At 50.8% G+C, this 27,600-nt stretch overlaps 1 protein-coding gene across 5 annotated transcripts in view; it reads left to right on the top strand.

Annotated features, from left to right (window-relative positions):
- TMEM44 (transmembrane protein 44) overlaps positions 1–27,600 on the top strand; it is a 44,355-nt gene that overhangs the window by 2,536 nt on the left and 14,219 nt on the right. Inside the window, exons 3-11 of one of the 5 annotated variants that reach the window (XM_032171925.2) lie at positions 389–515; positions 2,999–3,092; positions 5,209–5,375; positions 5,595–5,681; positions 11,637–11,807; positions 13,212–13,358; positions 17,114–17,212; positions 17,608–17,712; positions 24,172–24,330. In XM_032171925.2, the coding sequence (XP_032027816.2) occupies positions 389–515; positions 2,999–3,092; positions 5,209–5,375; positions 5,595–5,681; positions 11,637–11,807; positions 13,212–13,358; positions 17,114–17,212; positions 17,608–17,712; positions 24,172–24,330 (1,156 nt within the window). Of the gene's footprint in view, positions 1–388; positions 516–2,998; positions 3,093–5,208; positions 5,376–5,594; positions 5,682–11,636; positions 12,123–13,211; positions 13,359–17,113; positions 17,213–17,607; positions 17,713–24,171; positions 24,331–27,600 lie in introns of those variants that run through there. The other 4 variants (XM_058426397.1, XM_032171927.2, XM_032171931.2 and 1 more) reach the window with 4 other exon arrangements.

The following is a 27,600-nucleotide window of genomic DNA, read 5'->3' as shown; positions in this document are numbered from 1 at the left end:
ATGAGCCACCGTACCCAGCCTGAGTTACTTTTATAACCCTCCTGTTTCCTTTTCAAAAAATGAAACCCGATGGCTGCTTTTTCAGTGCTAGGTGGGGGGTCATCAAATGCAGCCGTCCTGATTTGGAGTCGGAAAGTAATTCCTCTTCATCCAAAGAGGCGGTGTCTTCACATCTCACGAGGCCTCGCTCCTGCCATGGGCGTCCGGACAGGCGGCTCTGAGTCTGGTGATTGTTTCCCATCTGTAAACTCAGTTCAAAAACACGTCCTACGTACCTCGGGGAGAAAGCGCTCCCTGAGGATGCAGGGTCACAGTTGCCCTTTTCAGATGCACGAGTTTGGGTCCAAACTCACAGATCCTGTGTTCTGTCCACACCCTGTCACCCCAGGCTTCTCTATCTGAGATGTGCACAGAAATCCAGACAGGACCAGTCAGCGCTGTGTGCTGCGTGCTGCCTCCTGACCAGTCTGTGTGACACCGTCGGGGCTGTTCTGGCCAGACAGCTCACAATCCAGGTATGTTGGGCCTACAGCTGACAGTGGCTTAGGCCAGCACTAAGAGAGGCCTGGCCTTTCTCTCTGCTGCAGCCGTGGTGGCTTCTGTCTTGTTGCTTCAACACGCATAGCACAGTGTCACCTCAGAACCTGTGCCTTGCTGTTCTTTCTGCCCCGTTCAAAGGCTCTTGTTCCCGATATCCACTTGGCTCCCTGCTTAGTCCTTCAAGTCTTTGCTCAAAAGTCACTTCTCATGGCCAGGAGCAGTGGCTCACACTGTAATCAGCACTTTGGGAGGCCGAGGCGGGCGGATCACTTGAGGTCAGGAGTTCAAGACCAGCCCGGCCAACTTGGTGAAACCCTGTCTCTACTAAAAATACAAAAATTAGCCAGATGTGGTGCACGCCTGTAATCCCAGCTACTCGGGAGGCTGAGGCAGGGAGAATCACTTGAACCTGGGAGGCAGAGGTTGCAGTGAGCCGAGATCACCCCACTGCACTCCGGCCTGGGCGACAGAGCAAGACTCTGTCTCAAAAAACAAACAAGCAAAAAAAAGTCACCTTCTCAATAAGACCTCCCCTGCTTATAATGGTGACCCACCTCTTCCACCAGTGTTCTGAATTCCCTTATTCTAATCTATTTTTTTCTACAGCTTAATCCCTAATACACCATATACTTTACTTATGTGTATTCCTTTTTTTTTTTTTTTTTTTTTTTTGGAGACAGAGTCTTGCTCTGTTGCCCAGGCTGGAGTGCAATGGCGTGGTCTTGGCTCACTGCCGCCTCCGTCTCCTGGGTTCAAGCAATTCTCCTGCCTCAGCCGAGTAACTGGGATTACAGGCGCATACCACCACACTGGCTAATTTTTGGTATTTTTAATAGAGATGGGTTTCAGCATGTTGCCCAGGCTGGTCTCAAACTCCTGAGCTCAGGACAATCTGCCTGCTTCGGCCTCCCAACGTGCTAGGATTACAGGCCTGAGCCACCACGCCTGACCTGTTTATTACTTCTTGTATGTGAACTCCCATTGGAATGTCAACTCTACAAGGGCAAGGATTTGTTCAATGTTCTACCCCCATCACTTAAAACAGCACCTGGCACCTAGTAGGTGCCCAATAAATAGTTATTTAGAGCTTTGACCCAGCTCCAGCTGATGTAGCGTGGCTGAATCCTTTCCCAGGTAGTGGTGTAGGCTTTGGGGCAAGTGAGAAGCAGTTTCAAGTTTCCCAAAAGCCTAGGCTCTCAAACAAACCTGTGTGGAAGGCTCCTATCCCAAAACACGTATCCCCAGGAAAACCTGTTGTGCCTTCCTGTGAAGGCACCTCATGGGACTGGTCTTGGCCTTATGACCATCCAGGTAGAAATGAAGGAAGGCAGCTCAGTGGGCAGAGCACAGATATGGAGCATTCTAGACCCTGCTTTGAGCAGTGTTGTCTCAAAAGCAAGTCACCTTTCATTTTGGATGCCCATTCTCATTAGCTAATAGAATACAATAGGGCCGGCCGGGCGCAGTGGTTCACGCCTGCAATCCCAGCACTTTGGGAGGCTGAGGCGGGCAGATCACCTGAGGTCAGAAGATCGAGACCAGCCTGGCCAACATGGAGAAACCTAGCTGGGCGTGGTGGCGTGTGCCTGTAGTCCCAGCTACTCAGTGGGCTGAGGCAGGAGAATTGTTTGAACCCAGGAGGCAGAGGTTGCAGTAAGCCGAGATCGCGCCACTGCACTCCAGCCTAGGCAACAGCAAGACTTCATCTCAAAAAAAAAAAAATACGATAGGTCCCAGCTCAAGTCCAATAATAATATTTATTAAAAACTTAACTACATACTTGGTACTACAGACCTTTTTGTGTTAACTCCTGGAATCCCAGCATCCTATGATGTGAGTGTCCTCATTATTCCTGTTCCATAGACGTGGAGACTGAAGCGTAGAGAGGTTACGGGTCACCTATCTGATAAGTAGCAGTGCCAAGATTGCAAGGTTCCAACTCCACAATGCAGGTTCTTCACCGCTAACTCTACCACCAGAGTAGCTGGTGCCTTTAGAGGTAGTTTGCTTTCCCATGGACACTGGTCTAAACGCTGCCCATGTACTGTCTCAAGTAACCTTCCTGACAGTCTTTGAGGGAGGCACTGTTAGTATGCTCGTTTTACAGATGAGGAAACTGAGGGCCAGAGAAGCTCAGTGGGCCAAAGGTACACAGCAGAGACTGCCTCACGCAGTGGGAAGGGTGTGGAATAGAGCTGGAGGGCTGGGCTCTTATCCCAACCCTACTGGTGGGCACCTGCGTACCTTGGGTTCAGTCATGTGAATACCTCATCTCCTCATCAGCCAAGTGGAGATGATAATGGACTTTTCCGGGGTTGGCGGGAGGTGTCCCCGGAGGAATACATGTGGAAGCACTGCATCAGTGTAACCCATGCGATACAGGGTCCCAGATGACAGACGCTGCAGGGGCTGAGGAAAGATGCTTGAATGCCAAGACTCTCTTCCTGTTTGCTCCCAGGTTTTCACTGGTGCCTACCTAGCAGCTATTGACTTAGTGAACTTTATGTTCATTCTCTTCCCAGTCTGTGGATCCAAATTCAAGTCTAATTCAGGTGAGTGTGTGGCTGTCTTTTCCTGTCTTTATTCACACATTCATTCATCAGCATGCTGAATGCCTACTCCTTACTACTCCCTGAGTGGGCCCCAGCCAGGCACAAACAAAGGAGAAGGGCTGGATGCGGTGGCTCACGCCTGTAATCCCAGCACTATGGGAGGCTGAGGTGGGTGGATCATGAGGTCAGGAGATTGAGACTGGCGAATATGGTGAAACCCTGTCTCTACTAAAAATACAAAAATTAGCCGGGTGTGGTGGCGGGTGCCTGTAGTCCCAGCTACTCGGGAAGCTGAGGCAGGAGAATCGCTTGAACCCGGGAGGTGGAGGTTGCAGTGAGCCGAGACTGCGCCGTTGCACTCCATCCCGGGTGACAGAGCGAGACTCCGTCTCAAAAAAAAAAACAACGAAAACAACACCCCCGCAAAAAAGGAGAGGGTCTCGTTAGGGCTGCCAGCTTGGAGGTGTGTGCACACTGTGGGCAGCCAGAGGGAGGGAAGGGCTACCGGTATCAAGGAAGCATGGGGCACTAGAGCTGGGGCCACAGGCAGGGCACTCCAGGCTCACAGAGCAGCATGGGCAAAGGCTAGGAGGAGGCATGGAGCAGGGCATGGGCATGAACAGTGGCAGCTTAGCGTGCAAACTCGGGGTAGTCAAGCGAAGCTTCACAGCTACTGGAAGTGGATGCCAGGAATGGGCACGGGGCACCACAGGCACAGCAGGGGCTGGAAATGACTGGGCCAGGATGAGTGGCCCCGAGTATCTACAGTTGGGGCTTCTTGAGAAGGGTCAGCCGTGTGCTTGGGCCCTTGTTCAAAAAGAGGGGATGAGGGGCCGGGCGTGGTGGCTTATACCTGTAATCGCAGCACTTTGGGAGGCCGAGGCAAGCAGATCATTTGAGGTCAGGAGTTCAAGACCAGCCTGGCCAACATGGTGAAAACCTGTCTCTACTAAAAAAACAAAAATTAGCTGGACATGGTGGCATCCACCTGTAATCCCAGCTACTCAGGAGGCTGAGGCAGGAGAATCGTTTAAACCCGGGAACTGGAGGTTGCAGATCACACCACTACACTCCAACGTGGGCGACAAGAGCAAAACTCCGAACTACGTGGTGCCGTGGCTCATGCCTGTAATCCCAGCACTTTGGGAGGCTGAGTTGGGAAGATTGCTTGAGGCCGAAAGTTTGAGGCCAGCCTGGGCAACATAGCAAGACCCTATCTCTACAAACATTTTAAAAAGTAACTGGGCATGATGGTACATGCCTGTGGTCCCAGCTACTCAGGAGACTGAGGTGGGAGGATCACTTGAGCCCAGGAGGTGGAGACTGCAGTGTGCTGTGATTGTGCTGCTGCACTCCAGCCTGGGTGACAGAGCAAGACCCTGTCTCAAAAATAAATAAATCAGAGGGGATGCTGCATCAGTATGTAGTGCAGCATGCCCTCAGCGGCTCAATGCTGCCCAGGAGAGAAATGCTCTTTTTAGAGTTTCTCAGGAGAGAGCTGGGCAGTGGCTTACACCTGGAATCCCAGCCACTTATGAGGCCAAGGTGGGAGATCGCTTGAGCCCAGGAGTTCAAGTCCAGCCTGGGCAACCTAGTGAGACCTCATTTCTAAAAGGAAAAATAAGCAGAATTGCTCAGAGGAGTGCCTATCTTATAGTTCAAGGACAAAGACACTGCTCATTGCTGTTTGTCCTGCGCACAGTTCCCGCTGGTGCCGTCGCTGATTCACTGGTCGATGCTTATACCAGTTCTGCTCTGTGGAGACTGTAGAAACCACTAGGGGATGGTTCCTTATCCTTAGGAGCTCTAGTCCAGAAGAGGCACTGCTGTCTGCATGCAGATGCATACGAGAGAAGATAATGTCATCTCCGCCTAAGGAAGGAGAACAGCACCTTATGGGGGCGGGGTGTGCAATCAGTGGTGGAGAGGAAAGGCTCCTTGAAGAGGGGGTACAACTACAGGGCCCTGAAGGGTGGGGAGGAGCTGGCCTGCAGAATAACGTGGGAACCCGCTTTAGCATCATGTGGGGAGCTGACACCAGTTCTTCCCACGCAGCTGTCTGATCTGACAAGGTCTGGGTTCCAGGAGCCATGCAGGATTTTGGTGTCTGTTGCAGGTCGGGAAGCCCGAGAGAGGAAGAGGAGGCGGCACCTCAGGGCCAGTGTGTTTGCCCTGGCCCTGCCGCTGATCCTGGGCCCATGCTGGGCGCTCTGGGTTGCTGTCCCAAAGGCTTCAGCCACCATCCGGGGGCCGCAGCGGAGGTTGCTGGCCAGCCTGCTGCAGGTGAGGCTGGGCCACCGTGGGGAAGACTTGGGGTATTGCATGTCCTGCCAAATGCCTGGGGTGGGATGAGGTGGAGGCTGGGGGAGTGGGGTTAAGCCTTCCTTTGTTGGAAGAAACCCTCTAAAAGCAGAAAAGGACTCCTGAGCTTTGGCTGTTTCTTGGGGCACATGGGCAGTCTCTGCAGGGTGCTGATGGTGGATCACCTGTTCGTTCTTGCAGGGAAATACTGAGATCTTCGGCTACCTGCTGGGTAGCATCGCTGCCTTTGGCTCCTGGGCTTCTCGGATCCCCCCTCTCTCCAGAATTGTGAGGCCGGGGGTGGGGCTGGGACTGTGGGTCACATGGCAGGTCTCAGGGCATCTGGGAGCATCCTGAGAGGGTCATGGGGCGGGCGTGTGGTGTCACCGTGGGTGCATGCACGTGGACTCAGCTTTTTCTGAAGAGCGTTAGTATGTATGACAGCAAGGGCGGGGGGTGTGTGTGGAGAGTAGGCAGCCCACCCAGGGCGTCCTGAGGACGGCGCGAGCCTCTCGGGGAAAGCCCGTGCGTTCTTCCCCGTTTCCTATAGCGAATGAAAAGCAGGCTCTGAGGAAAAAGCCCCTGAGGCTAAACCCATGAGAGAAAGAGATTTGAGAGACTCCAGGCAGCGAGGTGTGAGGTTCTGTGTAGATCAAGAGTGTCTTAGGCCGGCCGCGGGGGCTCACGCCTGGAATCCCAGCACTTTGGGAGGCCGAGGCGGGTGGATCACTTGAGGTCGGGAGTTCGAGACCAGCCTGACCAACACGGTGAAACCCTGTCTCTACTAAAATACAAAAATTAGCCGGGCATGGTGGTGCATGCTTGTAATCCCAGCTACTCTGGAGGCTGAGGCGGAGAATCGCTTGAACCCGGGAGGCAGAGGTTGTAGTGAGCCGAGATTATGCCATCGCACTCCAGCCTGGGCAACAGAGCGAGACTCCGTCTCAAAAAAAAAAAAGAGTGTCTTATTGGCAGGCATTCTCCAGGCATCCACGTTGAGGGAGGCCCTCTGTCAGCCAGTGCTGTGGGGGGTAAGATGTGAGCAGGGGCGAGTGCTTGCCCTCCAGGAGCTCACAGTCTCATGGAAGACACGGGAAGGTGAAGCAGCATCTCCTCACGCTTCAAGCAAGATAGAAACAAACGTTTGGGGTTTCAGAAGAGAGAGAGAAGGCTCCTACGCTCCTCAAATGAGCAAGGGTGAAAACTGTTCCCACTGCCAGACCGTGGGGTGGTGGGGAGGCCTCATGTTACCTCAGAAGGGAACGTGAATTTGAGGACACAGGCTAGGGAAAGGCCATCGGCAGAGGAGAGCACACAGGAAAAGCCCCCACGCGTGAAAGTGCCTGAGAAACAGCAAGACACTGTGGACGTGTGACAGCTGCTCTGCCAAGTTTTCTCTGCAGACGACTCTGAGACAACTGTTCCTGTCTCACTGACGGCCAGTGGGCAAGCCCAACTCCATGGCATGTCATAGGCCCATTGAGTCTGAAAAGAATCAGCTGGGTGCGGTGGCTCAAGCCTGTAATCCCAGCACTTCGGGAGGCCGAGGCGGGTGGATCACCTGAGGTCAGGAGTTCAAGGCCATCCTGGCCAACATGCTGAAACCCTGTCTCTACCAAAAATACAAAAATTAGCCAGGCGTGGTGGCGGGTGCCTGTAATCCCAGCTACTCTGGAGGCTGAGGCAGGGAGGATCACTTGAATCCAGGAGGTGGGGGTTGCAGTGAGCCGAGATCATGCTGCTGCACTCCATCCTAGGTGACTGAGCACTAGTCCATCTAAAAAAAAAAAAACTACTTGCCCAAGAGCATCTTGGTTGAATAGCAGCTCCAGGGGAACAGGATTCAGGGCTGGAGGGTTGTTCGCGGTTGTTGGTGAAGTCAGTGAAGCTGCATTCTGTGCTGTGACTGCCAGAAGCCTGGTGGGGCCTGGGCCTTATCAGCAGGTGTCCTGTCTTTAGATTAATGGAGGGGAGAGTGGTGAGCACTGGGCTCAGCTCAGCAGCCCACCGGGGTGGCTCTCCTGGGTGGTGTCAGAGCTGGGAGACCACATTGCACGAAGGCCTTTGAAGAAGCTGGGACCGTGCCCTGGCCGCCCGGGCTGTCGTAACAAAGTGCCACTAACTTTCAACAACTGACGTTTATTGTCTCGGTGCCAGAGGTCAGAAGTCTGAGATCAAGGTGCCAGCAGGGCCGTGCTCCCTCTGCAGGCGCTAGGGAAGGATCTGTTCCAGGCCTTGCTCCTCTCCCAGGTTCGGCTAGCTCCTTGGCTTGTGGTAACTCTGGGTTTCACGTGGCCTTCCCTCTGTACCTTTCTGTGTCCGGCTTGCTCCTTTTTATAAGGACAATGGAATAGGACCCATCCTAATGACCTCATGTTGACTTGATCATCCACAAAGACCCTATTTCCAAATAAGGCCACATTCACAGACACTGGGGGTTGGGACTTCAACATCTTTTTTTTTTTTTTTTTTTGAGACAGAGTCCTGCTCTGTTGCACAGACTGGAGTGCGTGACGCAATCTTGGCTCACTGCAACCTCTGCCTCCTGGGTTCCAGTGATTCTGTGCCTCAGCCTCCCAAGTAGCTGGGATTACAGGCGCACGCCACTATGCCTGGCTAATTTTTGTATTTTTAGTAGAGACGAGATTTCACCATGTTGGCCAGGCTGCTCTCGAACTACTGACCTCAAGTGATCCGCCCGCCTTGGCCTCCCAGAGTGCTAGGATCACAGGTTTGAGCCACCACGCCTGGCCTAGGGACTTCAACATCTTTTGGGGGCACACATTGCAACTCATAACACCACCCCACCTAAAACAGCCCCCAGGCTAGCCCCACCACCGTGTCCCCTCACTCTGCTTTATTTTCTTCAGAGTATTTGTGACAGCCTGAAATGTGCCCCTTTATTTTCCCGGTTGCTGCCTGGTCCTGAGGTGGAATGTTAGCACCTTGCAGGCAGCGGCCTTGTCTGTGTCATTTCCCACTGCACTGCAGGCATCTGGGGCCTGATCATGGTAGGGGTCAGCAAACACTTAGGAGCAATTTAATCTGGCCTGGAAAAAACGAAGCTGATGAGTACAGGAATCAGAAGGGCTGTGTGGGGGCAGAAAGAGCAGCCTTGTTCTCTTAAGTCTCAGAGAACAGAACCAAGACAGGGAAGAGGTTGGGGGTGGGCCCCTTCCTGGTATTTTTTTATTTGAGACAGAGTTTCACTTGTCAGCCAGGCTGGAGTGCAATGGCGCGATCTTGGCTCACTGCACACTCCGCCTCCTGGGTTCAAGCGATTCTTCTGCCTCAGCCTCCTGAGTAGCTGGGACTACAGGTGTGCACCCACGCCCAGCTAATGTTTGTATTTTTAGTAGAGACGGGGTTTCTCCATGCTGGCCAGGCTGGTCTCGAACTCCTGACCTCAGGTGATCCACCCGCCTCGGCCTCCCGAAGTGCTGGGATTACAGGTGTGAGCCACTGTGCCCGGCCCCTTCCTGTTGAGTAAAAGGAAGAACTTCAGGGTAAGACACTGCACAGTGCCCAGCATCTGGAGAGCCACCAGCATTACCCCTGCCTTAGGAGGTAGTCGTCTCCCCATCACTACAAGGTACTGAAGCCTGAGGGCCCCTGGGCAGGACGATAGAGAGAGATTGCACTGGAGACTCAGGAAAGGAAACATGCTGTATTTCTAGGGAAGGAGCTGCTGCCGCCTCTCAGTGACTCTGGTTCCAGGAAGAAGAGCTCAGAGCTAGGGTTCCTTTCATAGGGAGAAACCCGGCGGGGTGTGGGGTGTGCTGGGAAGCCAGGCCAGCATGGCTTCAGACCCTGACTCTCAGAAGCTGCTCCTAATTTGGCCATGGTGAGGTTGCTGAGGAGAAGGTGGCTGGGTGGCTTTGGTGGGAAAGTTCCCGTTGCTGCAGGAGTGAGTCCTTGAATGGGACAGGGGTATGAAACACCCACTGATGAGTGAAGCGTGCTGACACCAGGAGTCCTGGCAGCTGCAGAGACCATCCGTAGGCCTGTCCTGCCTCCAGCCCCTTACATGGATGTGCCAGGCAGCCCAGGCTGGGTTGTGCCACCGGTCTCTGTCCTGTCTGTAGGCAAGGCCTGCCTAGGTTGGAGGGGGACTGCCGTGTCTCATCCAGCCACAATCCAGTTCCGTTCTTCAAGCAGTGATTAAGCACCTGCTGTACGTCTGGCACTGCAGATAAATAGAGCTCTCTATTTTTTTCAGGGTCAGCCCCAGGACTGACCCTGAGAAGGGACCGATTTGGAGGACAGTAGGCACTGTCACTGGGTTAGCACGCGAGCGAGGGCAGAGGGCTCCCCAGTGCGGTCCAGCCTGCGCAGCAACAAGAGCAAGGCCAAGAGGCAGGAGGCCCAGGCCCAGCCCCGCTCTGCCTGCCACCTCCCCTCTGGCCGTCAGTGTCCTCTGTAACATAGTGGTGGGTGGTTAGGTCAGGGGGCCCCAGGCACCTCTAGCCATAGCAGTGCTGCTGCCTGTGTGAGGTACGAAGGGCCGATGGGAAAGGGCGTCATCTCCACCCTCAGCCTCTGGGCCCGGTGGGCCAGGGCTCACCCTCCCAGCCGGCTGCTCCACGGAGAAGCGTGGGATTCTGCTCGCTCGGTTAAGCAGTCCTCAGGGGGCAGGCCAGACACAGGGAGGCCTGGGGACAAAACCGGAGGGGACGCAGAGGGGAATGTGACACTCTTAAGGATTCTTTTTGAGAATTAAATTTAAAATGAGGCAAAATTGACCAAAACATGCTTTTTCTCCTGAATTTTTCCCATTCCATAGGCAAGGCCTATATATCTGTAAATATGGTCATCAAATGAACACATTTAATGAGTCATCTAATGAGTTCATATATATATATTATATGTAGAAACTAAATTTCATATGTATTATATATAAATTGAATTATATATATAAACTAAATTATATATAAACTTAACTATATATAATTTAATTTATATAAAACTAAATTGTATAAAAATTATAATTTGTATATATATGAACTCATCTAATGAATTATAATTTAGTTTATATATAACTCATCTAATGAGTTATATATAAACTATTTACAATTTTTATTCATATATATTTAAATATATAAGCATATAATCAGAAATATATGGTGTTTGTGTATATACATATTCATATATATATAGTGACTTTCTGTATGTAAAGACCACTTACATATAAATATAAATAGTGCATATTTCCTTTTATTGAACCAATAGTTTTATTACGTATTCTCCAGAAATGTCCTCTTGGCTTTAAAATTTCCAGAATATCATCTCTCATTTTTCCGATCTTCCCCATGTGACCTGGGTCAGAATCGGTGGTCCCAGGGAGAGAAGGGCCAGGCCTCAGCTCTTCTGATTCGGTCTCTGTGTTAGGCTGTTCATGCGTTGCTCCAAAGGAATGCCTCAGGCTGGGTCACTTATAAAGAAACGAGGTGTAACTGGCTCACAGTTTTGCAGGCTCCCAAGCATGACGCCAGCATCTGCTGGGCTTCTGGGGAGGCCTCAGGGAGCTTTTACTCATGGCAGAAGGCAAAGTGTGAGCAGGCAGAGAGAGAGAGAGAGAGAGAGAGCGCAAGAGGGTGGAAGGGAAAGTGCCACACACACATTTTTGAACAGCCAGATCTCAGGAGAACTCACTCACTATCGCAAGGACAGCACCCAGGGGATGGTGCCAAACCATTCATGAGAAATCCACCCCATGATCCAACCACCTCCCACCAGGCCGCACCTCTGACACTGGGGATTACGATTCAACATGAGATCTGGGGGGACAAATGTCCAAACCATCCCAGTCTCCCTCACGTTCTCCCAGTGGACATTGGCGAGCCGCTGCCCAGCATCAGGTGCTGGGCACTGAGATGGTGAGGACCCCTGCCCAGCTCTCAGGAGCCCTCTGACTGTGTAAAGAGCTGAGTCATGATCAATCAAAGGTACTCTGCTGGAGGGATGTGTTAGGGCCCATAAAAGGGAGTTGCTTGCTCCCCTTAGGGTGGAGTTGGTAAGGGGAGGTTTCCCAGAGTTAAGTTTAAGCCAGGTTCTGAGGGATGAGTAGGAGTTTGACAGGCAGAAGAAGCAACTCGAGCAAAAGCTGGAAGTCTAACAGAAGCATTGCCCTGGGGGACTGGCTACGGGCAGAGGGCTTGCCCCACAACCTGCTGTGCCACTGAGGGCCCTGGGTCTTGTGATCTGCTGCTTCTCCCTGCCTAGCCCCTCCCTCTCTCTGCCCAGTGCCGGGGGAAGACATTTCCCTCCATCCACCTGTGGACCCGGCTCCTGTCGGCCCTGGCTGGCCTCCTTTATGCCTCGGCCATTGTGGCCCACGACCAGCAGCCTGAGTACCTGCTGCGGGCCACACCCTGGTTCCTGACCTCCCTCGGCCGTGCAGCCCTGGACCTCGCTGTATCCACCCCAGGCCTGGGGAGCTCCCTGCTTGCAGCCAGGGGAGGCCTCTGTCTCCTCCTCTCACTGCCCCTGCCCCACCCTTCTTTTATCTTGCTAGATGGAACTCTCCCAGCAGTCAGGGAGTGGTTTGAAGCTTGGGGCAGGCAAACACAAATGCAATTATTTGTAGTTTTATGTTTCCTTTTTTTTTTTCCTTTTGAGATGGAGTCTCGCTGTGTTGCCCAGGCTGGAGCACAGTGACTTGATCTTGGCTCACTGCAACTTCACCTCCCAGTTTCAAGCAATTCTCCTGCCTCAGCCTCCCGAGTAGCTGGGACTACCGGTGTATGCCAACACATCTGGCTAATTTTTGTATTTTTAGATGCTGACTGTGGTTAATGGCTATGGCGTGTGGATGGTGGGGTGTGTGTGAAGGCAATGCAGCGCCGTACCATCTGCAGGCGCTAAGAGGGATGCAGGACCATACCATCTGCAGGCACTAAGAGGGGAATCTTCGCTTGCCTCTTCTAGCTGCTAGTGGAGCTGCAGGAGCTGCTAGTGGCTCCTGGTGTCCCTTGACGCATGGCAGCATCGTTTTCATTTCTGCCTCACCCTTCACATGGCTTTCTTCCTTTTGTGTATCTTCATGTGTCTCCTTTTCTTATAGGGACCCCAGCTGTTGGAGTTAGGGCCCAGTCCAATCCACTATGACTTCATTGTCTAATTGTATCAGCAAGGACCCTACTTCTGAATAAGATCACAATCTGGGCCGGGCACGGTGGCTCACGCCTGTAATCCCAGCACTTTGGGAAGCCAAGACAGGGGGATCACCTGAGGTCAGGAGTTCGAGACCAGCCTGGCCAACATGGTGAAACCCCGTCTCTACTAAAAATACAAAAATTACCCGGGCATGATGGCAGATGCCTGTAATCCCAGCTATTTGGGAGGCTGAGGCAAGAGAATCACTTGAACTGGGAAGGCAGGGGTTGCAGTGAGCAAAGATCATACCACTGCACTCCAGCCTGGATGACAGAGCGAGACTCTGTCTCAAAAAAAAAGGGGGGGGTCACATTCAGAGGTGGATCTGAATTTTGAGGGACATTATTCAACGCACCGCATGTATTGTCACTGTAAGCCAGGCCCGTCAAGAAAGATGTTGTCCAAAGTGCTTTAGTTTCGCAAATATTCACCAAGTCCTTGTTAGGGACAGGGTCACATTGGATGCTGGGCCCTCGTGGGGACAGGAACATCCACCCTAGCCCTGTCTTCAGATGATCTCCTCTCTGTCCCAGGCAGGATAATATGGGGGAGGGAGGAGAGTAGGTGAGTGGGGAGGGGGTTGGCAGCATGGTGTGAAGGGGTGAAGGGCTGCGCTAGGCAGCTGGAATATTCTGCTTCCTACCTTAACTTCCACCATCTCAGATTATTTTCCTTTCGTGTGTGATGAAGAGCAAGATGAGACAGGCCTTAGGATTTGCCACTGAAGCCAGAGAGAGCCCTGACACCCAAGCCCTTTTGACCTGTGCAGAGAAAGAGGAAGAAAACCAGGAGGCGAGGAACGAGGACAAGGTCTCTCTGGCTGGAAAACTCTGGTCCCAGCAACAGTATCTTGAGAAACAGCAGGATACTGCGGACCTGTGAAAGCTGCCTGCCGAGTGTTTTCTGCAGGCGACTAGACAGCTGTCCTGTCTCCCTGAGGGAACAGTGGCCAAACCTAACACATGACATGTAACAGGCCCATCCTGTTTACTGGCATGGAGTGGACGGGGCAGTGAGCCTCCACGAGGGCCAGGGCTTGGGAATTCCGGAAGTCCCTCCCTGCTTGCCCAGTTGGTCACTTTATTTTTATTTTTTTAATCTATTGATTGATTGATTGATTGAGATGGAGTCTTGCTCTGCTGCCCAGGCTGGAGTGCAGTAGCACAATCTCAGCTCACTACAACCACCCCGCCCCAGGTTCAAGTAATTCTCCTGCCTCAGCTTCCCAAGTAGCTGGGATTACAGGCACATGTCACCACGCCTGGCTAATTTTTTTATTTTTAGTAGAGACAGATGGTGTTTCACCATGTTGGCCAGGCTGGTCTCGAACTCCTGACCTCAGGTGATCTGCCCACCTTGGTCTCCCAAAGTGCTGGGATTACAGGCATGAGCCGTGGTGCCCAGCCCAGTTCGTCACTTTAAAAACCTACTGTTTATGTTCAAAGCTAAGGGAACCCTGAATGCCATAGGATCCTCCGGTTTCCCAATTATACAAATATTTTGACTTTTTTTGATCACTTAATGACTTAATATATTTTTAGCAATGTAGATGGAATAGTCAAATGCCCACCTGATGCTTTTGAATAATTTACTTACTGGTAGTTAAGTTCACATGCTACATACCTTAATATATTCATTTTTAAATAATGTGATTTTCGGCCGGGTGCAGTGGCTCACGCCTGTAATCCCAGCACTTTGGGTGGCCAAGGCAGGTGGATTGCTTGAGCTCAGGAGCTCAAGACTAGCCTGGGCAACAGGGTGAAACCCCATCTCTACCAAAAATACAAAAAAAAATTGGCCGGGTGTGGTGGCGTGCACCTGTAGTCCCAGCTACTTAGGAGGCTGAGGCAGGAGGATCTCTTGGTCCTGGAGGCAGAGGTTGCAGTGAGCCAAGATGGCACCACTGCACTACAACCTGAGCTACAGAGTGAGACCCCATCTCAAAACCATAAATAAATTCTGTGATTTTCACTCATATTTCTTCAAAGACTGTATTCCCACTTTCACATGCATCTTTAACATCCACATCATTACCACCCCTACCACAGTGCTCCAGAGCCTGCCATCATGCCCAGCTATGTGATCCAGCCTTTGGGAATCGGCTTGTGATGCTGCTTCTAAAAAGCCCTCTCAAGCCACAAGGACCCATTTACTATCTGTGGTCACTGCAATGTAACTACTTACTCTATTCCTTGTGTTTTTTTTGTTTTGTTTTGTTTTATTTTGTTTTTTTGAGACGGAGTTTTGCTCTTGTTGCCCAGGCTGGAGTGCCGTGGCGCGATCTTGGCTCACCGCACCTTCCGCCTCCCAGGTTCAAGCGATTCTCCTGCCTCAGCCTCCCGAGTAGCTGGGATTACAGGCATGTGCCACCATGCTCAGCTAATTTTGTATTTTTAGTAGAGACTGGGTTTCTCCATGTTGGTCAGGCTGGTTTCGAACTCCCAACCTCAGATGATCCGCCCACCTCAGCCTCCCAAAGTGCTGGGATTACAGGCGTGAGCCACCAGGCCCGGCCTATTCCCTGTTTTTTTATGCTAGAAATCTGATCTTTTAAAATGTTGTTTAGGAGGCCAGGCGCAGTGGCTCACGCCTGTAATCCCAACACTTTGGGAGGCCGAGGCAGGTGCATCACGAGGTCAGGAGTTCGAGACCAGTGTGACCAACGTGGTGAAACCCCTGTCTCTACTAAAAATACAAAAATTAGCCGGGTGTGGTGGCACGCGCCTGTAATTCCAGCTACTCAGGAGGCTGAGGCAGGAGAATTGCTTGAACCTGGGAGGCGGAGGTTGCAGTGAGCCGAGATCACGCCATTGCACTCCAGCCTGGGCAACAAGAGCAAAACTCCATCTCGAAAAAAACTTTTTTTAAAAAGTGTTGATTAAACCAGGCACGGTGGCTCATGCCTGTAATCCCAGCACTTTGGGAGGCCGAGACGGGCAGATTGCCTGAGCTCAGGAGTTCGAGACCAGCCTGGGCAACGTGGTGAAACTCCGTCTCTACTAAAAATACAAAAATCAGCTGGGCATGGTGGCGGGCGCCTGTAATCCCAGCTACTCAGGAGGCTGAGACACGAGAATCGCTTGAACCCAGGAGGCAGAGGTTGCGGTGAGCTGGGATCGTGCCCCCGTACTCCAGCCTGGGCAGCCAAGCGAAACACTGTCTCAAGAAAATAAATAAATAAATAAAAATAAATAAAAAAATAAGTGTTGTTTACAGTAACATCAAACCCTTACAATTATGTCATGCCGCCAGCTAAAGTTAATGTGTCTCCTTCTATTGATTTAAATAGATGACCTCTGCAAGTAGCCAGAACTTACTCTAATTGAAGCCATTTGTCTTCATCAAAAGTTTTGGGTTCCAAATAGTTGAGAAAGTAACTCAAAGAAAGCCTGTAAGGACTTGAATATAAAGTGGCTCCCTCTTTTCTAAGATTTCTATTTTTTTTTTTTTTGGAAAAAATTCTCGTCTGTTACGTGGGCTCTTCACTAGCTTAGGGAGTGGGTGTGAGGCTGTGAGTAACTTCCTCTGTAGCCAGGCTGCAGGAAGTGATGGGGAGTGCATTTGGACCGACAAAAACAAAAACTGCCCCTCCGAATGTTCTCCAAATGGCTTAACAATGTGATCCGACTGAGTCCGTGAAATAGAAGATCACGGCGTATGTGACGCAGATGAAAGCATTTTTTATATAGGTGCTCAGACCAAAGATCCACGTTCCCGTGAGGCCCTAGCGGGAAGCTATTTTCATTTCTTTCTAGCAACCGTTAGGAAATTGTATTCCAAAAGGGGGCCAAAATATTAACAGAGCCCTGTGTGTCTTGGAATTCTGAAGAGAGAAGTAGAAGCCTCTGGAGTCTCTAGCAGTTCTTCAAAGCAGTGGTTCTCAAAGTGTGGGCCCTAGACCAGGATTACCTGGGAAATTGTGAGAAATGCAGATTTGAGGGCTCCACCCAGAACTCCCGAATCTGAAACTGAGGTTGTGGTCCAGCAATCTGTATTTTATTTATTTATTTATTTATTTATTTATTTATTTATTTATTTATTTTTGAGACGGAGTCTCACTGTTGTCCAAGCTGGATTGCAGCGGCATGATCTCAGCTCACTGCAACCTCCACCTCCTGGGTTGAAGCGATTCTCCTGCCTCAGTCTCCCGAGTAGCTAGGATTACAGACACATGCCACCTTGCCCAGCCAATTTTTGTATTTTTAGTAGAGACAGGGTTTCACGATGTTGACCAGGCTGGTCTCGAACTCCTAACCTCAGGTGATCGGCCTGCCTCGGCCTCCCAAAGTGCTGGGATTATAGGCGTGAGCCACCGCGCCCGGCCGCAATCTGTATTTTAGCAAGCCCACAGGGTGCTTCTGATGTGCACCAAGGTTAGAGAACCACAGCTTTGCAAAAGCACTTATTTGGCACCTATTGCAGTGGTTCCCAAACTTGGCTGCACGTTAGAATCATCTGGGGAGCGTTTAAACGATCCACTTCCCGGTTACATCTCTTACCAATGAAATCAGAATGTCTGGAAGTGGGAAGTAAACATTCGTTGTTTTGTTTTGTTTGTACGACAGGGTCTCACTCTGTCCCCGAGGCTGGAATGCAGTACCTCGATCACAGCTGCACTCCAGATCGCTGCTCCGCTGGGGATCTTAAAAAGCAGAATAGGCCAGGTGTGGTGGCTCACGCCTGTCATCCCAGCACTTTGGGAGGCCGAGGTGGGAGGCTCACTCATGGATCACTTGAGCTCAGGACTTCGAGACCAACCTGGGCAATACAGTGAAACTGGTCTCCAAAAAAAAAAAAAAAAAAAAAAAAAGATTCCTTGCTGATTCTACTGTGCTGCAAAATTTGGGAAACACCAAACTACTGTAACCTCAAAGAGAAAGATAAGACACATAGGAAGCAGAAAGTGAGATGTGCTGTAAAAAAAAAAAAAAAAAAAAAAAGAGAGAGAGAGAGAGAAAATACCACAGGGGTCCTTTTGAGTAAAATGTGACCTTGTTTTTAGAAAATGCCTCCTGACTTTGAGAATTCCCCTTTCTGTCTCCCTGCCTCTACTTGCAAGAATTCAGATTGGGTGCCTCTCACCACACTGTCACATTGCAAGTCACTGAGGACAATGACAGCAATCAGTCGCTACATGGAGCTGACCATCGAGCCTGTGCAGCAGGTGAGTGGCCATCGGTCACAGCCAGTGTCCGAGAGGGTGGGAAGCAGTCATGGAAGGCTTCCTGGAGGAGGTGATGCTTTAGCTGAGGGATGAGCAGGAGAAAAGAGAAGCAGGTAAAAAAGAAGGAGCTTTCCAAGGCTGCAGTGGAGGGGCAGATGTGGGGGAGTGTTGGAGAGAAAAATATTTTCCCTGTCCCCTCATAACTGATGAAACACAGAGTAACAAGAAAGAAAAAAAACAGCTTTAAATGTACAAAGAAAAATGTGGCTCAAGGAGGTAGCCAGATGATGGAGGTGTATATACCATATTAGGCTAAATCAAGAAAAAGAGGTTTGGGGTTCTGGGGTGGGAGGCAAGGTGAGGGAGGACCTGTGTGGGAAATAAGGGTTTTCTTGCTATGCAGGTGAGAGTCTCTCGGGTGAAAGTAGCCCTCTTCCTGGTGCAGAAATATCTTTACAAATGGAAATTTCCTTTATGAAAGGGAAAATGTATACTCTATTTTCAGGCAGTTAGGGGAGGTTAATAGCTTCTGCTTCTGCTGGTTTTCAAATACCTTTAGGTCTAAGGAATCCATATGCTAAAGAGGCATATTTTGGGGTGGTATATGCTGGTACCCTTTAGGAGTGAGGGGAGATGAAAGGGCTGGAGGAGGCAGGGGTTGGGTCATTTAGACACAGAGTCTATCATCTTTTTTTTTTTTTTTTTTTTGAGACACTGTCGCCCAGGCTGGAGTACAGTGGCACGATCTCAGCTCACTGCAGCCTCCACCTCCCAGGTTCAAGTGATTCTCCTACCTCAGCCTCCAGAGAAACTGGGACTACAGGAGCGTGCCACCACACCCAGCTAATTTTTATATTTTTAGTAGAGACGGGGTTTCACCATGTTAGCCAGGCTGGTCTCGATCTCTTGACCTCGTGATCCACTGGCCTCGGCCTCCCAAAGTGCTGGGACTACAGGTGTGAGCCACCACGCCCAGCTGTGTCTATCATCTTGAGAGTGATGGGAGTCAGGAGGCTTGAGTACTGGAGACTCAGGGTCAGATGTGCATTTTAGAGCCATCCCAGGAAGTTGTCGCGGGTGGCCTGGGGAGAGGAGAGTAGCGGCCGAGCAGTCGGTCAGGGCCAGTCGGAAGCCTGGGGAAGACGAATTGTGACCTAAACTGAGGTTGAAGCAGATGGAGAAGCAGAGACGGAGTTGAGCGTGTTGGGAAGTGGAGCGTTGGAGGGGTGAGGAGGTGCGGGTGAGGGAGGGAGGGCTCCGGGTGACTCCCTGAGTTCTGGCCTACACGAGGGGTCCTCAGGAGGAAGAGAATTGGGAAAGAGGTGACGAGAAGTTCACCCCATGTCCCACTATTCCACCAAGACTGTCTTGTCGAGGTCATGGATGACCTCCAAGCTGCTAAATCCACCATCATTCCATTCTGAGATTCCACGCACCCGGCCACCAGCTGCTCCTGGCGTCTGTGGCCCCCACTCTTCTGTGTTTCCTGCCACCCTCACAGGCTCTTCTTTCCCCTCGGCCTCTGCTGGCTCCTCCGGGTAAGCTTGACTGTAGAGAGGGAGTCCAACGCCCTGTCCCGGGCAGGCTCCCTACTCCTGGTGGGCCCGGCAGTCCCACAGTCCCCTCGCTCTGCACACCAGTTCTTGCTGGCTTCCCCCATTCGTGTCTCCGTCATTTCCCCTCCCTTCAGTTCCCATCTCAGCTGCCCAGCTGCCCATTCAGCTGTCACCATATGGCATCTCACACTTAACTCGTCCAACACAGAATTCTGGATTTCCATGCCCAGACCGGCTCCTCTCCCCATCTTCCTCATCTTAGTAAATGACGCACTGTCTTTGCAGTGGTTCAAGCCCAAAACTCCTCTCTTTCCCTGGCCACACCCCCATGCCCATCCATTCCTTTTGAGAGTCCTGTAAATGCTTCCTTATTTAAACTAGGTCTTGAGTCCAGCAGCCTCCTGGCTATCATCCTCTCCACTTCTTCTGTGGTTCTGCCCTGCCCATCTCTAACGAGCAGCCAGAAGGATCATTCACAAATGTAAATTACATCTTGTTCCTCCTTTGTTTAAAACACTCCTGTGGGCCAGGGCTCTTGGTGGCCCACACCTGTCATCCTAATACTTTGGGAATCTGAGGTAGGAGTATCGCTTGAGGCCAGGAGTTCGAGACCAGACCAGCCTGGACCACATAGCGAGACCCCGTCTCTCATCTCCTGCTCACTCCTGTCTAGCTGCGCAGAGTTTCTCTCCATTCCTCTGCGCAGAATGCTCTCTCCCTCCTGATTTTTCACAGCTGCCTCTTTCTTGTCTTTCCAGCTTCGACGTAAATGTCTTCTTCTCCAGAGCTCTTCCCTAACCACCCAGTCCGAAGCAGGACCCCTCTGTCCTTCTTCTCTATTTTATTACCTGTTGAAATTCTCTGCAAAGCACTTATCACGATCTTTTACTTTGGTTTGTCTGTGTCCTGCTGAGATGTAAACTTTATCTCCTGTCTCGTTGACTCCTGGTGCCTATAACCTTGCAGTCCTGGGCTCTCAGTAAAGTGTGTCTTGAATACATGGTCCAGTGGTGAGGGCCCCTGCCAGGCTGCCCAGACACACTGGTGCCCGGAGAGACTCTGGGCCTGAGAGAGAGATTTTGCTCTTTGCTGTCGTTGCTTCTTGTATACTGGGTGCACAGAACCTTGTGTATGACCTAAGCAAAGTTCAGAGAGATTCAGAGCATGCCTTTGTAGCTAAGAGCCCACTTCAGCCATTAAACCATCTTTCTGAAGGGAGGGAGGAGGCAGGGTGTGTGGGGAAACCCTTGGGAAGGCACGGGAGTTCCTGCAGCATCTGGCCAAAGCTTTGCGCTGGAAAGTTCTACATCATGGGACCTCCGAAGGAGAATAGTGTAAAAGTTGTATTCACTTTAACCCGTCCAGTAGCTCAGTCTCGAAGAGATTCTTGTTGGGGAACAGACTCCATGAAAGAAGAGTGTGTTCCACCTTCATTCCCTCCCACTGAAGCCCACAAGCGCGTCTTTGAGCTTCCACCCAGCTTCTTCCTTCTATGTCCATCAGAGGGCTAGAGGGAGCCCCGAGCCCCACTCTCCAGCTGGGCTGGCAGGTGCCTCCCTCAGCACTAGGGGCACCCTTCCCATCACAGCCTATCTACTGAGGCTTAAGGACTTGCCAGGCTCTGAGTGAACAACAGCAGCCAGTACTTACGGGCCAGAGTACTGGTCTAAGTGCTTTACACAGATTAACTTGCCCCCACAGCCGACTCCTGAGTATTATACTCATTTTACAGATAAGGAAACTGGGGGTTGGAGCAGTTCAGTGACCTGCTCAAGGTCACACAGTTTGTCGGTGATAGAACCGGATTCAGACCTGTCTCTACCTGAGTCTGTGCCATTGCCCTCTATGCTGTACAGCCTTTTACTTGGCTTAATGACACCAAGTAAACACTTGATAAATGGCGATTTATTATTAATAAAATAATACTATTTACCATGTAAGTGTTAATAAAAATGAGCCTAACGACCGTATGAGGAAGTGTCCTAGTGTGTTTTGCATTGCCATAAAGGAACACCTGAGGCTGGGTAATTTAGAAAGAAAAGAGGTTTATGTGGCTCATGGTTCTGTATGTTTATGTGGCCGCAGCATCTGCATTGGTGAGGCCTCAGGCTGCCTCTGCTCATGGGGGAAGGCAAAAGGGAGCAGGCTCCACATGGCAGGAGAGAGAGGAAGGGGTGCCAGGCTCTTTCTAACAAGCAGTTCTTGCAGAACAAAGCAAGAGCTCATTCACCAGAAGGGCCCTTCCCCCAGGATCCAGACAGCTCCCACCAGGCCCCACTTCCAACACTGGATCACATTTCAACATGAGACTCGCTGGGGCCAAACAAACCACGTCCAAACCATAGCAGAGAGATACTATTATTATTATTTCTATTTTATTTTATTTTTATTTTTCCTTTTATTCTTTCCTTTTTTTTTTTTTTTTTTTTTGAGGCAGAGTCTCGCTCTGTCACCCAGGCTGGAGTGCAGTGGCACAGTCTCGGCTCACTGTGACCCACGCCTCCTGTGTTCAAGAGATTCTCGATTCTCATGCCTCAGCCTCCCAAATAACTGAGACTACGGGCATACGCTACCACGCCTGGCTATTTTGTGTGTGTGTATTTTTAGTAGAGAAGGGGTTTTGCCATGTTGTCCAGGCTGTTCTTGAACTCCTGACCTCAAGTGATCCGCCTGCCTCGGCCTCCCAAAGTGCTGGGATTACAGGTGTGAGCCACCGCACCTGGCCTATATTTATTATTATTATTTTATTAACAATTAATAATGTTATTTTAAATTGAGGCGCAGAGAGGTTAAGTAACTTGACCAAGATCCCACAGTTAGAAAAATCACAGAAATAGGATTCAAACTAAGCCTGCCCAATTCAGGGACCTGGGCTTTTATGAAGAGAATGTGCTCTCTGTGCTGCCCCTTTGCACCTGCTCAGTTAGCAGTTTTAAACACTGTTGTAATGTGAATGTCCCAGTGGGCAAGATTTTGGGGAAACAGGCACCCTGTTGACTATGTCCACTGATACATATCCCATTAGAAGGGCCATCTGGAAATGGGTAAGGAGAGCTGACGAGGTGCTCCCTTGTTTTCCCAGCAACCCCCCTGAACACTGGTCCTAAGGAGCGATTTTCCAGGAGACGCAGGGGGAGCAGCACTGTGGTTCAGGCTGAGCCTCTAGAGGGGCAGAGGGGCCCCATGGGGCCATATGGATCAAATCCTGCATCCTCGGCTTGGAGTGTTTGACAATTCTGTTTTATCTTTTGACGCAGGTGTGGTCAGGCCTTGGGCATTTATAGAATTTGTCATTGTTGTTCCTGGGAGGCATCTGCTTCTCCACTCCCATCCAGAGCCTTCTGTTTGAGCATCCTTCCCAGCTGGGAAGCAGGGTGGCCCCTCACCTGTGTTCCTGCTTCCAGAATGCTGCCTTTGTTTCTCTTGTGGATTTTCTCTGCCGGTCCACCTGACTCTCACAGGACCCTGTGCACTTAACCCATCAAGGGCTGAAGCCCCGCTGGATTTGGGTCGAGTACTCATAGCCATTCTCCTTATGTGTCCCAGGCATTTACATCTGAGCCCCATGACACCCCCTCACTGGAGGCAAAGCAGGGATTATCATCCCCTTTTATAGATTAGGAAACTGAGACTCAGAGAGGACAACTTTCTTTCTTAGGTGATGTGGTTTGGCTGTGTCCCCACACAAATCTCATCTTGAATTCCCACATGTTGCAGGAGGGACCCAGTGGGAGGTAATTGAATTATGGGGGCAAGTCTTTCCCGTGCTGTTCTCGTGACAGTGAATTAGTCTCACGAGATCTGATGGTTTTATAAAGAGGAGCTCCCCTACACAAGCTCTCTCTTTGCCTGCTGCCATCCATATAAGACGTGACTTGCTCCTCCTTTACCTTCTGCCATGATTGTGAGGCCTCCCCAGCCATGTGAAACTGTAAGTCCATTAAACCTCTTCTTCTTCCCAGTCTCAGGTATGTCTTTGTCAGCAGCATGAAAACAAACTAATACATTAGATCACATGGTTAATTAGTGGAAGATGCTGGTCTAGAAAGCAGGTTGTTTGCCCTGTCATGTGTCAGTGGAAAGATGTGAATCCTGCAGGACTTCAAAAGTTCAGCTGGTGGAGCTTTGTAGATCTCTGAGAAGTCCCCATGAGCCCATTGGGGGAAGCTTTGGTCTGAGAGAGAGAGAGAAAGAGAGAGAGAGAGAGAGAGAGATACATAGATAGATAGATACATAGAGAGAAAATCTCACAAGTTTCTTTCTACCTTAAACCTTCCAATTCATCCCAACTCACTTTCACCCCCTGCCGGTGGGCATGAGGAAAGCCTCTATGGGGTGCATTTTTAGCAGTAACTATACAGATTTCAAATGTACATATTCTCTTTAATCCAGCAATTCCGCCTCTAGGAATTTATCCTTTACTCTGAAATCTTGGATGTACAGTATAATTTACTGCAGTCAGTATTGATTGCAAAAGCAAGAGACTGGAAACACATTAAACACCCATTAGTAGGGGATGAGTTAAATAGACTGGGAACACCTGAAATGCTACCCAAAACCTCCCAAATCTTCTGATACAGAGCTATCTGTAAGGCATAGTGTTAGGTGAAGAAAAGCAAGGTGCTTAAGAGAATGGAGTGTGTGCTACCATTTTGGAAATCGGGGGAAATATGTGTGCGTGCATTTGGTTGTATATGTATAGAGTATCTGGAGGGATACACAAGACACAGGGCACTGGCTGCCCTGGGGAGAACTGGATGGCCAGGGCAGGGGAGCACAGGTAGATGCTGCCCTGCACACCCTTTTGTACATTTTGAACACTGAAGTCTGTGGATGCTTTGACAATTCAACCATCAAAACTAAACTACGTGTCCTTGCCTGCCCTTTCTCACACACCTTGCAGGCAGGCTGCAGTGCCACCAGGCTGCCAGGTGACGGACAGACGAGCGCTGGAGATATGTCCCTGCAGGAACCCCCGTCGTACCCTCCTGTTCAGGTCATCCGGGCCCGAGTGTCTTCCGGCAGCTCCTCTGAGGTCTCCTCCGTCAACTCCGACCTGGAGGTACACGGCTGTTGCCTGCTGGGCGGGTGCGTGGGTGCCATCATTCGCCGACACTTGCTGGGTGCTCCTTGGGGCTTGCACAGCTGTTCTCATCTTATCCACGTTAACCTCATACCTGCTAAATAATGAATGAGGCCAGGCGCGGTGGCTCACGCCTGTAATTCCAGCACTTGGGGAGGCTGAGGCAGGTGGATCACCTGAGGTCAGGAGTTCGAGACCAGCCTGGCCAACATGGCAAAACCTCATCTCTACTAAAAATATAAAAATTAGCCGGGCATAGTGGCGGGCACCTGTAATCCCAGCTACCCAGGAAGCGAAGGCAGGAGAATCTCTTGAACCTGGGAGGCAGAGGTTGCAGTGAGCCGAGATCGCACCATTGCACTTTAGTCTGGGCAACAGAACGAGACTCCGTCTCAAAAAAAAAAAACCACGGGGCCCCTACAGTCTGTGTCAGTACGAACAAGAGATTTCCACGGTCACATTAGTTGCAGGGACACTGCATACTGGGGTCCAGTCTTCACAGATCACTTGCGTGATAAATGAATGAGTAATACATTTTTTAAGGTCTCGGTGTTGGCTGGGTGTGATGGCTCACGCCTGTAATCCCAACATTTTGAGAGGCCAAGGCAGGCAGATCACCTGAGGTCGGGAATTCAAGACCAGCCTGGCCAACATGGAGAAACCCCGTCTACTAAAAATACAAAAATTAGCCAGGCGTGGTGATTCGCACCTGTAATCCCAGCTACTTGGGAGGCTGAGGCAGGAGAATCACTTGAACCCGGGAGGCGGAAATTGCAGTGAGCCGAGATCACGCCACTGCACTCCAGCTTAGCCAACAGAGCGAGACTCCGTCTAAAAAAAAAATTCTCAGTGCTTCTCAAACTAATTTGCCCATGGGAGCTTTTCTCCCCCCTGAGGAGCACCAGCTACATCCTTCTGTGTTGGTGGTGCCATACGCAAGTGGGCCCTGTGGTGGGCACCATGGCTGACACCTGTATAAACTCTACCTCATTTTGAGTTTTTATGTCTGTGAATAAAACACATGTCACAGCTTGGATCACGCACAGGCGTAACTCGCAGGTCTGAGCTGTTCTCTCTCTTGGTCCCACCGCTGTGGTTCCCAGCCCCCGTCAGTGAGGAATTTTCCATTTGTCTGTGGAAAAATGAGAACCACAAGGACAACGTAGTGGCCGCTTGTATGTCAGTAGACAATTGCCAGCTGTCTTTTGGTGTGGGGAGAGGACTGTCTTCCGTTTTGAGTTTGTGTCCTCCCAACTGTTTTGGTGTTAAATGCCCTTTTAGGAAAGAATGGTAATAGCAGTAGTTGGTGTTGAGTTTTTGGTTTGGGTTTTAATTGGCCTTATTTGGCAAAATAATCAATCAGCCATTGTAAGTCCCCTAGATTGGTTGAATTTAAACTGACCCTTGAAAGCTGAAACTCAGAACCACCGACTGGGATGAAGTCTGGATTCCTCAGGGTGGCGGTCCCGGCCTTTCACAGCCTGCCTGGCCTCACACGCCCCCTCTCCCCTCACGGGGAGCACTGCCTGGCCATGGACTCTTCTCTGGCCCTTTTGCCACAGGTCAGAATCTAACCCAGAGACTAGCGGCTCCTTCCTCTGAGTGCCCAGAGCACATACCTTTCTTTTTTTTTTTTTTTTTTTTTTGAGAAGGAGTTCTCGCTCTGTCACCCAGGCTGAAGTGCAGTGGCGCAATCTCAGCTCACTGCAACCTCCGCCTCCCGGGTTCAAGAGATTCTGGTGCCTCAGCCTCCCCAGTAGCTGGGATTACAGGTGCCCGCCACCACGCCCGGCTAATTTTTGTATTTTTAGTAAAGATGAGGTTTCACCATGTTGGCCAGGCTGGTCTTGAACTCCTGACCTCAGGTGACCCACCCACCTCGGCCTCCTAAAGTGCTGGGATTACAGGCGTGAGCCACCGTGCCCGGCCTAGAGCACATACCTTTCTGACACCGCTTCCACTGCTGGCCGTGTACCCCAGGAGCCACAGTGGCCTGGGTTGCCTTTGCGCCTCTCTGTCCCTGCACCCTGGAGCACAGCTGGCCCCTGAGGGCTGGGTTTGAGTTAGGAACTCTGCATCCTTTGGGTTCATATTCCTGTGTCATTCTATGATGTGTGGTTCTTGGATCCGGTCTCAGAATTTATAGGGCACCCAAGGCACGTGGCGGGCAACCTGGAGCCAGCAGTATTGGCAGAGATCTAAGGCTAAAGGGGCAAGAGTGAGCATGATGGCAGAGTGCGTTCAGTGAGCAGGGGACAGTGAAGCTGGTGACTCAGGGATGGCGACGGGGAGGGAGAAGCAATATTTGTTCTGTGGAAACAAGGTCGACTCTTGCCGCCCACCCTCAGTTGTGGTGAGGACTGCAGGTGAACTTGAAAAATTCAGAAATTTGTCCTTGTAGCTAGTTTGGGCTGTTTTCTTGTTTTTCAGTCTTTGTTCTTTCTCTACTCTTCTCTCTCTCTATTAGAAATCTGTTGTTAAAATATGTAAATTCCGGCCGGGCGTGGTGGCTCACGCCTGTAATCCCAGCACTTTTTTGGAGGCCAAGACGGGTGGATCACCTGAGGTCAGAAGTTCGAGACCAGCTTGGCGAACGTGGCGAAACCATGTCTCTACTAAAACTATAAAAATTGGCCAGGCGTGGCAGGGCGGGGTGGCTCACGCCTATAATCCCAGCACTTTGGGAAGCCAAGGTGGGCGGATCACCTGAGGTCGGGAGTTCAAGACCAGCCTGACCAACATGGAGAAACCCCGTCTCTACCAAAAATACAAAATTAGCCAGGTGTGGTGGCGCATGCCTGTAATCCCAGCTACTCAGGAGGCTGAGGCAGGAGAATCGCTTGAAACCGGAGGCGGTGGTTTCGGTGAGCCAAGATCGCACCATTGCACTCTAGCCTGGGCAACAAGAGTGAAATCCCATCTCAAAAAAAAAAAAAATTAGCTGGGCTTGGTGGCGGGCGCCTGTACTCCCAGCTACTAAGGAGGCTGAGGCAGGAGACTCAACTCGCTTGAACCTGGGGGGCAGAGGTTGCAGTGAGCCGAGATCGCGCCACTTCACTCCAGCCTGGGCGAAAGAACGAAACTCCGCCTCAAAAGAAAAAAAAGTAAATTCCAAGAAGACAAGGTCACCTACTTAAGCAAATGGAAATGAATGCTTTTGCCCATGTAAAAGGAATATATTTTTAGAAGTTCAGCTGCTACAGCCTCCCTCCCCATAACCCCCACCCACCTCCCACCACAGTCTTCCTC

Source organism: Hylobates moloch, unplaced genomic scaffold (assembly GCF_009828535.3).
Source record: "Hylobates moloch isolate HMO894 unplaced genomic scaffold, HMol_V3 SCAFFOLD_13, whole genome shotgun sequence".
Taxonomy (NCBI): Eukaryota; Metazoa; Chordata; class Mammalia; order Primates; family Hylobatidae; genus Hylobates; species Hylobates moloch.
This window is presented reverse-complemented; position numbering and strand designations above follow the sequence as displayed.